Here is a 14,902-nt window from a genome sequence, read left to right on the forward strand (position 1 = left end):
TGGAAACCTAGTCAGAAGTTACCTGTTTCACCCTGGGGTGCAGATGGGTGGGGATGGGCAGATGGGGGTTGGGGTGGGAAGAGGTTTTCCAGTTTGTCCTTCCATGCATTTTGATGGTAGAACCATGTGAATATATCACCTATTCATAACTTAAATAAGTACAATGTAAAAATTTTTAAAAACACCCCCACCAAATACCTGCAAAAGGTCTTGTCTTTGCTAATACCACTATGAAAATTTGTCCACTTAGAATACTTTGATAGTTATGATAAAATATTATTTGAAACAGACCTTGCTTCTTTATGAACACGGTGCCTTATATTACAGAATAAAGATAGAGAAGGAGAAAAGAGTGAGGGATGTCATTTGATGTGGTAATTTGAGAGTTTCCACTTGCAAACACTACTAATCATTGTTGCTGTATTTAGTACAAAGTATTATGGAGTTAATCATAGTAGAGTTCTTTATAACCACAATTTAATTATTCAACCCAATTTCTTTCTCAGGGTAGGCCTAAATCATTTCTGGAATGTTAAGTAAGATAAGAAAGAGTTAACTAACTTAGTAAGATGTAACATCAAGGCAATGACAAGAATTAAAGTGACATCTAAAAATTCTTAGTTTACAGACCCTCAGTTTATAAGATCAGAACTTGCTGTTGCCCAATTTCACTTTTATTTTCAAGATAAGGAGAACTTTTATACACAAGGAAGGTGAGGGGGACTCTCTTTATACTATTTATTGTTGGCTACTAAGTATTACCTATTTGGTTAAAATTTCACTTAGGGATGTGGTCTTTCTTGAATATTAACATTCCTGTGATGTTTTCTGTGCTGACACCTAAATGGAATTTGATCTCAGTTGTCCTTTGTAAGAGTTCCTATTGAAGTACTCCCACCAGAAATTATCATGGAAAACCCATTTGCTGCATGACCATCTCATTACTTATTCTGTCCACAGAATGGCGCAGCTCGGAAGGCACACGGGGACAGGTGTCCAAATGAAGGCGCCATGCTTGACTGTGAACTGGGGGGCAGGGCACGCCAAGCACAGCTGTAAGGAACAAGAAATTCCATGGGCTCTATTCTTCTCATTTGTCATCAGCAGGGAATGTGTACCAATTGAAATCAAATCTGGTTAGGATTTGATTTCAACTGCAGAGTCTCTCATTGTCAAGGAGGTTTAAAACTCTGGGTGCTCTAAAGAACAGTCAAGAATATGCACATTACTTAAAAGGAGGAGGTTTATGTCTTCTCCTGTGGGGGGAGAAAGGAAATGAAAAAATGGATTAAAGAGTTCTCTCACTCTCTCAGAGCTTAACATTAGTTATTTTCCAGTAAAAAGTTATAGGGACATTTGAAAAAATGTTTTAAAAGCATGGTGCTTTGCTTATGGTCAGTTGTTCTGTATCTCTTTCAAAATATTTTACTTGTCAATATTCAATTTTATAACATTCCTTTCTGGAAAAGCATCATTGGTCCAAGTAAACCTTCATAGGGAATCAGAATAAAGAGGCATAGACCATGGATCAAAGGTCCAACCACAGGCAACTAGAAAAAAAAATAGATCAGATATACATGAAAGCACATGTTTGGAAGTGCCACACAGTTGTTTTTCCATGACACTGATATTTAACAGCATCGGAACCATGTTACTAACCATGGAGGGTGTCACTGCAATTCTGTGGACCCATGAAATATAGGAGGATCCTGTTATCCAAAGATAATCAGTACTGAAAAAGGCTGAGGAAATCAAGTACACTTATAATGAAAAAAGTTAGTTTGAGACTTTATTGTAAAAGATAAAACTAGAAACTGTAAAAGCAAGTTTATGAGTTAAGCAAATATTGGCTATAACTGGATGCATGTACAAGTTCTCACAATGAACAAAGCCTAAATCAAATAGGATTTCCGTGGGAAAAAAGGGTAATTTTTCCAACAAAATTATATGGTAGCTTGATGTCCTTCACTTTTTATTTTCACTGCTTAAGTAAAAAGACAGCCTTTTTGCAAATGTATTTTGCAAACCAAAGACCTCACCTAATTTTTGGGGGGGAGGGTAATTTAATCTTTGATTAAATCATTAAACCATTTGATTTCAACTCATTCTCACTTGAAACACTTATCAGAGAATCATCCTAATTCTTCACACATTGCCAGAAAAAAACACAACCCACAGCTGTGCAGCCAGTGTTCCCCCATGCCATCCCCCTAACTTCATGCAATCCTGTGTCTTGCAAAACTTGCTGTTTTGTTCCATAATCAATTTGTTCAATATCCAACCTCCTGGAGTTCACACTGACACACAAGGGTAGATGAAAGCATCCAACTAGAAGGAACGTTTGAGCAAGGGCCAGTTTTAAAAATGGTCAGGTCCTTAGTGAATATTTCTGTTATGATGATGTTTGCTTTTCTATACAATCTTATTTCTGTGGGAACTCAAATAATGAAAATTTTGGATTATGAGCACCAATTTTTAAACCTATTTTAAAGTAATTTTTTTAGACTGAAAGTCTACCAAACGGTAATATACTTGTGTTCTTTTTAGAACTTCATGCAAGACTCAGAGCACACAGGAGGACCTACTAAATAAATTATTAATGTATATCCAATACAAAGAATCTGGAATTTTTAGTTTAGGAAATTTTAAAGTTTATTCTGTGTGTTTTTTTATTTTAATCTGTTTCATGGAACAACAAGAAGGCCTTAGTTACTAAACAGGAATTAAGCAGTGTCTTCCCATTTTCAGCTATATAAAGCACTGAGATATTATGAACTATTAAGAGCATTTCCTCATTTACAGGAACTCTCATTTCCTTTGTAAGTTAATAAATACTGAGGCTGGACCTAAGCTAGCATGATAAAATAGTAAAAGACCCTACATTACAAATATTCCCTAAATATTTGTGTCTATGACTACCAGTCATACAGTTTCATAAATGGATAACTTTTTAATTTTTTATTATTTTTTAATTTAAATTTTAGTTAACATACAGTGCAATTTGGTTTCAGGAGTAGAAATCAGTGATTCATCACTTACATATAACAGTGCTTATCACAAGAGCCTCCTTAGTACCCATCACCCATTTACCCCCACTCACCTCCCTCCATCAACCCACAGTTTGTTCTCTTATTGTTAAGAGTCTCTTATAGTTTGTTTTTCTCTCTTCTCTTTTCCCCCACCTTCCCACATATTCATCTGTTTTGTTTCTTAAATTCCACACATGAGTGAAATCATATGGTATCTGTCTTTCCCTGATTGACTTATTTCACTTAGCAAATACATTCTAGCTCCATCCATGTTTTTGCAAATAGCAAGTTTCATTCCTTTTGATGGCTGAGAAATATTCCATTGTAAATATATACCACATCTTCTTTATCTGTTCATCAGTTGATGGACATTTGGGCTCTCTCCATAGTTTGGTTATTGTTGATAATGCTGCTATAAACATTGGGGTGCATGTACCCCTTCAAATCTGTATTTTTGCACCCTTTAGGTAAATACTTAATAGTGCAATTGCTGGATCATAGGGTAGTTCTAGTTTTAGTTTTTCTGAGGAACCTCCATACTGTTCTCCAGAGTGGCTTCACCAGTTTGCATTACCACCAACAGTGCAAGAGGGTTCCCTTTCTAGATGGATGACTTTTAAAAATCTCTCTCACATAAATATATTGCAAATGAGGATATATATGAATTTAAATAATCTGCAACAACATAACTGTTCATTGAATATAACTCTTAGGAATTATATTCTCAGAGGATACATATGCCAAGCAAGGACTTGACCCAAACATTTATAAATTATAACAAAATTTATTGGCAATAGAGTTGGTAGGTTTACCTGAGATTGTGCATTGACATTGGCTCCATTTGTGACCAAGACTTTTACCACCTCTGCTTGCCCAGCCAAAGATGCTATATGCAAGGCTGTGTTTCCTTTCTGTAAAATGAAAAGATACATCACTCACCCTCTTTATCTCTTTGTTTCAACATTTTATAAAATATGGAATCCTTCTATGTTTCTAAGTTCCCCAAAGAGAACATGGTTGGTTGATAAGTATCTCATGAGAAGTTTGCCCTGATTCTTATCAAAGGCTGAATCCTTACTGAATCTGTCAATTGACATAAAAACCATTAAATATGTGATACTGACCTTTGTAGCTGCATCCACATTGGCTTCTCTCTGTAGCAGTTCAGAAACAACTTCTACATGGCCTTCTTTAGAAGCAAGATGGAGCGCGTTCAACCCATTCTGATTAAGAATGAAGGGAAAACTTTACTCAGCAGGTTGAGAATAGAGCAGCAAACAGTCTACTTAGAACTCTGAAGATAATATCCCACCAACAATCACTTGTATGTGTGCAGTATAGAATCTTGAATTAGGAATAAAGGTACTTGAAAATTAGGCAGGTTGTTCTGGTATCATTTTTTACTAAATTTTGCATACCTACATGTGTGAATGCCCCTTTAACAAAGCAGAGTAATTTGAAAATCTGACTGATGATGTTTAGCCAGAAAAAAGAAAAAAGGCAAGAAAGAGAAAGTCTTGGTAACAACTAAGGAAAGATTCAAGGAGTTTATAGTCTGGATTTTTTAAAATTTTAACTAGAAAATTAAACAGCAACAAAAACCACAACTAACCTGATTGCAAATGTTTATGTCAACCCCATTTTTTATGTAGTCAAGGGCCTTTTCAAGGTGTCCAGCTCGAGCTGCTCTTAAGTAACTTGCATTGGCATCAGACTAAAAGAAAAAAGAAAAACATTTTGATGAAATGAAACCCATATACATGTTAGAGCAATTCAGCTTATAGTCCAAACTAAAAAGATTTTTAAAGTCAATATTTTTAAATTGAACTATTGTATTTCTAACATGAAAATACTCTAAAAAGTCTTTGTGAAATCACCAGGAAAAGGATAAATTCTTGAAAAGTTAGTTTCAAGTATACAAAGTTACCCTTTGTGTGATGTCATAACTGAGAAAATTTCCCATAATATGTAGGTGCCTTCAATCAACATACAATTCCTAGGGACTAAAGAGAAATCCTATAACTTCCTGGTGGTTTCATTATGAAAATCTCATTATTCTATTTTACAGAAATTTAACATCTATTCCATTCTTTCATATTTAACTGTCCCCACCAATTTTTCAATTCATAGGTTCACAAATATGTTTAATGTTATTATACTAGTTTAATTTGTAGGATGTTCTCTTGGATTTTCCCACAGCACAAAGCCATGTGTTAGAACATAGAATGTTTCTGAAAAGCATTTATAAATTTCCATACAAATTGTGAAGAGTACTTTCCATATATTTTCAAGCAAGCTAAGGCTACCACCTAAGAAAACTCTATTAGGAACATTAGCAAGAGCAAATAAATAAATACCTATAAACTGGAAAGCAACAAAAACCAAATCTGTAATGCATTCACCAAAATTACAACTCTGCCTTTCTGCTAAACACTAGTACTTCTGATTGTGGGGTTGAAACCACCTATACCAGTGAACCTTTAATGGAAAGAAGACAGGGAGATGAAAGAATTCAAAGTTGGGTCTGCACAACTTGTAAAGGAGTCTTGCTCAGTGTAGAACAACATAGAAGCAGGTTTTCCTGAAAGGGTAGCCAAAAACATCTCATCATTGGTTATCAATGCCATCATGTGGGGGTATGGCTGAAATAACAGAGGAAATTGTCTTCTTTCAGCCATTTGGCGAATACCTTCAAGGCCCCTGTTCACAGGCCACCTCATCTGGAAAGACTTCCCAGACCTCCCAGTCAGAGATTAATTGCTTGGTGCTCACAAAGCATGAATTTTGTTGACTCCTCTAGGTATTTCTCACACAGCATTATAGTTTTCGGTATACCTGTCCTTCTTCCTCCCTAAATTGTAAGTCCCTTAAGAATAAGCAGAGGTAGCCTTGATCAAGGGGTAGGCAGTACAGAAAGCTGACACGATGCCAATCTTTGAGGAGTGCTACTTCATCCCTGGAAATGTAATTGTGATAAAGGAAATTCCATTCTCAGAAGAGTCTTTGGTTCTGGTGTGGGTCAATTTAGTTAGGATTCGATTTGCTCAGGTCTTCAAAGGATAGGCCACTATTTCTATGTGTTCCACCCTCCTCATTTATAGCAGTATACCTCTCCCTGAAGAAGTATTCCTTTGTCTAAATCATGCCTTCCCAATCTCAGCATTATTGGCATTTTGTAAAGAAAGATGTTATTTTATTTTATGTAATCTCTATCCCCAACATGGGGCTGAAACCCACAACCTCAAGAGTTGCACACTCCACCAACTCAGCCAACCACCCACCCCCACTGGCATTTTGATCCAAGGAATTCTTTGATGTGGGAGATGGTCTTGTTTGGTGTCGATGTTTATTAGCATCCCTGGCCTCTAACAACTATCACCTATTTGTGACTACTAAAAATATATCCTGAATTGCCAAATTTCCCTTGGCAGTTGGGGAAGAGGGATTTTCCCAGCTGAGAACCACTGCTCTAAATAAAGAGAAAACCAATTTATTTACAGATTGTAGGCCTGCCTGAGTTACCACATGCCTTGACCTACTGCAGGCCAGTGACTGTACGTATAACATTCATTTTTGTGTTTCCCCTGCAATTAGAAGCATCCTGGCACACAGCAGGTGCCTAAAAATGGTTTTGTGAATGAATGAATCAACAAATAAGTAAACTGTATGGAAATAACTGTACTAATTAAAATATTGCCTGCAACAATACAGGAAGTTTTATTTGTAACAGCAGCAGCAGCTATCTAAATGGAGAACCTGCTAGAATACAAAGCTGACTGCCAAAGATGATAAACTAAGCCATTGAGTTGGTATCTGGGAACACACGTAGCTATTGCTAAAATAAAATTGGGATGTGAGTCAAGCATCCAAATCATTTAATCAGAACTGAGGGTTAAGTAAGAGGAGGACAAGAGATATGGCTTCAAATTAGACAAAGGACAAACCAAAAGTTTGAAGGAATTTCAAGAAAAATAAAATACAGTTTTTAAAGAGGTTTGCTACTTTGAGATGGTTGGGGGCACGGTTGTCTGGTTTCAAGTCCAGTTAGAAATAAATTAGCTATGCGAGGATGGCTCATTGTACCGTAAAACATCATCTTCTTTGTGCCTGCTCAATGACTTATCAGCGAATTTGCCCAGAAGGGCTCTGAGGCTGTTCTGGGAACAAATGACATCAGTATTGGATGTTTCAACTGCCAAGATAACAACTGTGAGTTAAGCATCCCCAATTCTGACTCTGAGTGCATAAAAACAGCTACTAAAGAAGTTCAAACAGAGGTATCATAATTCAAGGAAAGCCTCTGAGTTGATTCCATATCTGAAAAGTTTTGACAACTGTATATACTGCCCATTTTCCTCTCCGAAATTTTCTCACCAGAATCTCTAAAGCAAAACAAAATACAACGATAAAAAAAATTCTAATCCAGTGCTTCTCTACCTATTTGGAGTTCAGATTCTTTTGAGACTAACAAAAGTTGCAAAGAAATCCCTTTCCTTCAACAACTGTACATATATGCACACATACACCAAATCTGCACATACACACCAAACCTGTGCATGCACACAAAATTTGCACACTGATTTCATGTGGCTCGGGATTGCCAACCCTGCTCACGGATGCATGTTTAAGAACATGTTTAACATGAATCCATGAGCAGTAGATAAATGATTAAGAGTTTTCCGGTAGATACCTTCACTGTATATGCCTCACCAGTGACCCTAGTATCAAATAATTCTCTAAGATAGCTAATTTATCACCTGAGAACTTTAAGAAAAAGAGAAGAAACAAAAAAAATTATTTTCTTCCCTTTTCTCAGCCCTCTGTTATGCACAGGCATGCTTAACACACTGATACAGAACAATCAGCTACTTTATACTTCCAAGAAAAAGTATGGGCAATAAAGAAGGAAGAAAATACAAAGAAAAAGCAAGAGGAAGAAAATGAAGCCTGCCTTGAAGAAAAATGACAACTTAGGGAGTGTGGTTATTCTTGCCTTCAGAAGAAGAACCAAGAAGATCCTCCTTTTATTCTCAACCACCTTCAAACAATGCAGCCCTGTCTTCCACAAATATTTGCTGAACATGGATGGGGCGCTAGTCAAGGCTGACATCTGGCTGCACAGAGGTGAGCAAAACAGACTGGCACCAGTGAAGGCTCGCTTTCACCTCCCTCTTACACTTTATCAAATCATGTTGCTTAAGTGGCAGGGTAAATAATGGATTCTTCCCTATTTTTTTTTTTTCAAATTCTATCCCTAGTACCTATATGATGCTCTTTATTTCCTTAATGCTAAAAATATATAATATTTTGTATTTGGCTCAATAGCAATGTGTTGTGTCTCTGAGCTGTCATTTCATCAAAAACTTGGGAGTCACTCTTTACACAGACTACAGCCTGGGTTTTAGTCCTAAGGATGCTATCAAAACAACGCCTCTTAAAGCCAGTTGTAGACAAAGCCCTATGAAAGGAAATCAGCTCTCATGAGAAGGTAAGCTCTGCCACGTAAAAGTCAAACAGAGGAGATCATTGCCTAGTGAGTCAGTTGGCACAAAATTAATATAAGCAGGTCAGTCAGCATTTTTTCCCGTAGATGATCAAAATCTGTAGGAAGAATCTGGAAAATGATAACGTCTTTCATCACCATTTCATGTCTTGTCTACTTAGTCATTTTACTAGACAGGAAAGAAATACGAACCACGTGTGTTTTTCAAGGAAACAGCTTCAAGGGTAGAGTCAAGTATTATTATGGATTAATCTAATAACTCAGCATTTCCACCTATACTGGCATATTGATATTTTCAGCAGAAAGCAGTGATTGGAATGAATAAGCATTTCCTGAGTGCCAACATCAGTAATAAACTAATACTTCATACCTCTGACTATATGCTAGACACTATTACAAGTACTTACATTAACTTCATTATATTAGTCACTTACTACAGTATGTATTAATTGCATGAATCCTTACATTAGTTTAGTCCTTATAATATTTACATGAAGTAGTGTAGTGAATTGTGTCTCTCCAAAATTCACATCCACTTGGAACCCCAGAAGATGGCAACGGACACAGGACATGGATATAGGATCTTTGCACAAATAATTAGTTAAGATGAGGTCAGACTGGATTTGAATGGGCCCTAAATCAATGACTGATGGTTTTAGAAGAAGAGAAAATATGTAAATATCAAATCACTATATTGTACACCTCAAACTAATATAATGGTATATGTCAACTATATCTCAAAAAAAAAAAAAAAGACAAGACACACAGATACATAAGAGAGAACATGTAAAGATGCAGGAAGAGGCTGGAGTTAAGCTGACACAAGATAAAGAGTGCCAGGTGGGGCACCTGGGTGGCTCAGTTTGTTAAGTGTTTGACTTCAGCTCAGGTCATGATCTAATGGTTTGTGAGTTCGAGCCCCACATCAGCTCTGTGCTGTGCCCCCACCTCCCACTCTCATACTCTCTCAAATATAAATACACATTAACAACAACAACAACAAAATGCCAGGAACCACCAGAAACTGGAAGACACAAGGAAGAATTATCCACTCAAGCCTTTGGAGGAAGTGTGGCCTTGTGGACACCTTGATTTTGGACTTCTGGCCTCCAGAACTGTGAGTGAGTAAGTTTCTATTGCCATAAGCCACTGAGTTTGTGGTGGTTTGTTATGGCAGCCCTAAGCAACTGATACAAATAAGAACAATTACTAGCTCCATTTTATAGATGAAGAAACTGAGCTATAGAAAGGATGAATGACTTTCCCAGGGACACACAGCTTATGAGTGGCAGAAATACAAACCCAGACAGTCTAACTCCAGAGTCTAGGCTGTTAATCACTAGCTTGAGAAAGGGCTTAATAAATGTTTGCTCCATAGTTTATGCTTGCGAACTCTTGGTTCATTCATTCATCTTCCATCCATCCATCTGTCCATCCAACCATTAAATTAACTATGTAAGTACTTTCAGGTATATCCTCTCTAGACCACAATTCCTTTAATGAGTTTAGTTGAAGCCTCAAGATCAGGCTGACAGTGGACTGGCAGAAGAAATGTAGATTGGAGGCTCAGTGAGTATGTAATAGAGCTGTGCTCCATTGCTTCTAAACCTCAGGGAGCAATGTCTGAGAACTGTTAATACCTGATCTACCAATTCTTGAATCTTTTTCTTTTATCTCATCTTCCCAACTATCTGGGAACTGTATGAAGGGTAAGAGCATCCTTCCTGTAAGCTTCAGGGTCCTTTTCTCTACTGGTGTCCTGCCCTCTGCTTACCTACATACTCAGGTGTTTCTTAAACAACTTAAAAACAAAGCAAAAAACTTTCCCCCACATTTCTACCTAGCACTCCCTGCAAATGATGATCTCCTCTATTTCTCTACTGCTGTTAGCCTGCACCCTAGCTACTCCACTTATTAGAGGTAAGTTTTATCAAGTAACTTTGGCAAGCTTCTTATGTGCGCCTCCAGTTTCTCAGCTGTCAAATGGGCATAAAATAATCTAGTATCAGAATGAAATTAGCTTGTTTATATTAGGTGCTTAGTGTGAGTGCATAGCAAGCACTCAATAAATGATTATAACTTTATTTTGGTGAGTGTGATGCTAAGTGAAATAAGCCATACAGGGAAAGACAGATGCCATATGTTTTCACTCTTATGTGGATCCTGAGAAACTTAACAGAAACCCATGGGGGAGGGGAAGGAAAAAAAAAAGAGGTTAGAGTGGGAGAGATCCAAAGCATAAGAGACTCTTAAAAACTGAGAACAAACTGAGGGTTGATGGGGGGTGGGAGGGAGGGGAGGGTAGGTGATGGGCATTGAAGAGGGCATCTTTTGGGATGAGCACTGGGTGTTGTATGGAAACCAATTTGACAACAAATTTCATATATTAAAAAAAAATCACCCTATTAGCATCAAACATGTTCAAGGCTTGGTCTGGGTTAGTCTCACTGCTTCTATATCCTTAACACTAATTCATATTTGAGTTCTTGGCAATATGGCTTATCTGGTTCATCAGATAAGCACAAAATCTCTGCACAAAATCACTGATGACCTTCCAATCATAGAATCCCATTGCTTAAACGTTAGCTCTGCCTTTTCTTAATGTAAAACCATTTGACATTACTGACCCCCATCTCTTTCTTGAAAGTCTTCCCCTTAGTTTCCCTCATGTCTTTGTTCACTCTTTTTTGTTCCTTACTGTCCCAACCCATCACTAAAAAATGGGTGTTTCCTATTTTCAGAACTCATATTTCTTTCCCCCCTGTGCTCGTTCCCAAAGTGACCTCATCACTACCGTGGTTTCCACCATTCTCTTGAAGCCTAACATTCTGCATGTACATTGCACCCATTGGATCCCAAAACATTTCCACTTCCATGTCCCCCAATTCCCTGACCTTCACTGCAACAACAAACATTATAATGTATAATCAATGTATAAAGCATCTGCTACAGCAACTAGGTACTAATGTCAGAGATGTGAATCATAAATTCTTTTCATTTTCTTATTTGTATTTAAAGGTCCCAAGATTTCCAAGCCACTCAGGCATACAACTTTGGTGTGAATCTTTTTTTTTTTTTTAATTGAGGTATGATTGACATATAACAATCATATTTACTTTCAGGTACACAATGTACTGACTTGATATTTGTATATATTGTAAAATGATCATCACAATAGGTCTAGTTAACATTTGTCACCATAAATAGCTACAGATCGTGTGTGTATGTGTGTGTGATGCGAAGTGTGACTCTTTGATTACTTACTTATTTCTTCTTTAGTCTCTCCCTCAAACTCTCTTCTAGAAAATTATGTGTATGTTTCTTATCAAACATTCTGCCTCCGGGGACTTTTACAGTGTTTATCCTCCTTTTACAAAGCACTTATCATAATGTACATCATACATACAAAAGAATGCCTGAAGCATATATGAACAGCTTAAAGAAAAATAATGGAAGAAACAGCCGCATGCCCAGTAAACTCAAAAATGAAAGTTACAAGCACTCCATAGACTTCCAATGAGCCCTTCTTTGACTGGCTCTCCAAAGGCATCCTCTGTTCTAGTTAATCATTCTCAACATCTATGTAAACCTCCCCAACCTAAATGTTATGTAGTGGACTGTCTTTGCACTCTCTGTAAATGGAATCATACATTATGGATCTTTCTGTGACATGCTTCCTTTGTCTAATGTTGTCTTAGAGTCATTCACGCTGACATGTATAACTGCAGCCGATTTATCACTGTGGCTGCAGAAGATTCCATTATGTGATTGTAACACAATCTATTTATCCACTGTGGAGTTGATGAACGTTTGAGTTGTTTCCAGTTTGGGTCTACTATGAACAGGGTTGCCATGAACATTCTGGCTCTAATCCTGGTGCAAACAGGCAAGGATTTTTAAGGTACATACCTACTATCATAAACGCTGTGTCACTTGGTATGTGCTAACTCAACTGTACCAGTGAATGGAAAATTGTTTTTCAAAGTGATTGTACCAATTTACACTTTCTGTGGTTTGTGATTATTGATCATGATTTCATATTCCTTAGAAATCAATCTTTGGGAATTCTTTCGGGCCTGGGTTAAGGATGCCATACTCCAAAAACGAATTTAACATTGCTTCTTCCAGTTGCTTAGAGGCACTGTCAACCCAAGATTATTTTTAAAATAAATGTTTGCCTTGAGAGTTTTTTTTGGTTTTGTTTTAAAGACTACACAAATAAATTTAGATTTCAAGCTGGTATGGATATGAGGGATTCCTTGTGGTTACAAATTCTCAGGGAAGATTTTTTTTTCCCTTCCAGCTGGTGACAAATTGAGACAGGCAAGTTTTTGCTACTCTTTTTATGTGGTGGATTTATTTCCTGGCCACCCCTGTATTGGGAGCCAACCCCTTTGGAGCCCTGTTTATTAGGGGATCTCTTATTAGACTGCCCACTTGGGCATGTTCTAGGCTTTGTCTCCTGGGCCCTGTGTCTATGTAGACAAGTAAAACTGGTTCTTGCTTTCATGTCATTTTTACCTCTATAGATCCCTTACTTCTGTGCCAGTTTACAAGTGTACTTCAAAGGACTTATTTTTATCATTATCCTAACATTTTAGCTTTCCTTACAGCTGGGAATATGCTTAACCTTTTCTTTTTTTTTTTTTTTTTTTTTCTATTCACCCTGTTCTAATTGCCCAGTTCAGGCCCTAGCCATGTGATGCCCAGATCATTCTGAAAACCTCTAAGAGGTTGTAGCCAGTACACTATCCCTAGGTGAATATTCCAGGAGCACCGAACACTGTTCAGGAGCTCACTGAGGAGCCACTGAGGGTTCTGAGAAAATCATGACAAAAACAGTAAGTGCAATTTAGTGAATGACTACTATAGGTCAGACTCCACTAAGCATTTTACATATGTAATTTTTACACATGCATTGTTAGTGTTTATTTCTTAAAAATTCAATCAAGATAGGAACCTGCATTGCAGATGTGAAAAAATGAGTTTCATGAAAGTGAGTGGCTTGCCCAAGGTCACACAGCTAATAAGTAAGCAGCAAGGATTGAAAGCCATAAGTATTTGATAAAAACCCAGGCTCCTTCCTCAATACCAGTGGTTCCGTGGGGCCCTAGCAGACAAACTAAGATCAAGAGTGAGGCGGAGTAAGCTGATTTCCTTATGCCTATTTGCAGTTTCACCCCAAGTAGATACGCTAGTATCTGCTTTTTATGTTGATGTTTGATGGCAAGCTTCATTTGTAAAAATGTTTCTGCTTTTAAATCACAGTATTCAATTGCTATTGCATAGCCTCCAAGGCCCTTTAAATCCTGACGCAAACAAACACTTCCAACCCAAACCAAAAACACAAATACTGATCTTGACAGCAATCTAGACAGCTTTTCATTTCTCCCACTTATTATTTCTAGACAGGCCCCATAATATCCTGTCACTGTGATGTCATCCAGGACATCTCTCTGCTGACTACTAGACCTCACTCCCTCTCCCCTGTCAATAGGTCTAGTAACTAAGTCCTAGGACCAGTTCAACTGTCACTTCATCTGTGCAATTTTCTCCCCAAATACCAGATATGACACCCCTCCCCTGCCCTTGGGACTCCTACAGCATGTGCTCTGTTTTGCTCAGGATCCAGTGAGTCTATCAAGATGGACAGTAATGTCTTTTTGGGCAGGTGCTTGTCTTATTCAGGACAGAGTTCTACCTAACAGAATCCCAGTACATGCTGAACCAAGAAAATGCTGATCCCTTGCATGGTCCAATGCTCTAATCATTCCTCAAGAAGCGAAATCCTACAGAAACTTAATTAGGAACCAAAAAAGTCTGCTCTTCCTTGCTGTTTCTCCATTTCACCAAAGAAAGGTAAGAGTCCAGGGACAGACTTAGGGGTTCTTCCACACTTGAAGAGAAGATAAAAGGGGTGATGCTCAGCGAGTCTGAGATTACTCTGGTTTCCCAATTCACCTTAGGCAAAGCACCTTATTTTTGTGATGCTTGCTGGGATCACCTGTGGAGCAATGTATCTGCTTCAGTAATAACTGTCAGAAAGTGTATGCAGGTGAGGCCTGCAGTCTATTGTGTTTTATGAATCAGGAGGTCTTTAAGTGTTCTGATACCTAATAACATGGTATTGTAACTAACAGTGATTGGACACTTCTAATATGTGGGGCATTTTCTGTAGATCACCCCAAATTCATTCTCATAGGTCTGTGAAGTCTGTGTTACTATCATCTCTATTTACAGATGAAAAAGGTTAGATAATTTACCCAAGGGCAGTTTTCTAGAAACTTGCAGAAGCAAGATTTGAATTCACGTCTACCTGGTTTTAGAACTCTGCCCTTACTCCCAATTCTAATGCTTCCTTGGCTAAATG

General features: G+C 37.7%; 1 protein-coding gene across 1 annotated transcript in view; it reads right to left on the minus strand.

Moving 5' to 3' along the window:
* ANK3 (ankyrin 3) overlaps nt 1-14,902 on the minus strand; it is a 334,814-nt gene that overhangs the window by 224,135 nt on the left and 95,777 nt on the right. Inside the window, exons 2-4 of the mRNA XM_042959816.1 lie at nt 4,642-4,743; nt 4,154-4,252; nt 3,842-3,940 (exon numbers count right to left, since the gene is read on the minus strand). Of these exons, the coding sequence (XP_042815750.1) occupies nt 3,842-3,940; nt 4,154-4,252; nt 4,642-4,743 (300 nt within the window). The remainder of the gene's footprint in view (nt 1-3,841; nt 3,941-4,153; nt 4,253-4,641; nt 4,744-14,902) is intronic.

Source organism: Panthera tigris, chromosome D2 (assembly GCF_018350195.1).
Source record: "Panthera tigris isolate Pti1 chromosome D2, P.tigris_Pti1_mat1.1, whole genome shotgun sequence".
Taxonomy (NCBI): domain Eukaryota; kingdom Metazoa; phylum Chordata; class Mammalia; order Carnivora; family Felidae; genus Panthera; species Panthera tigris.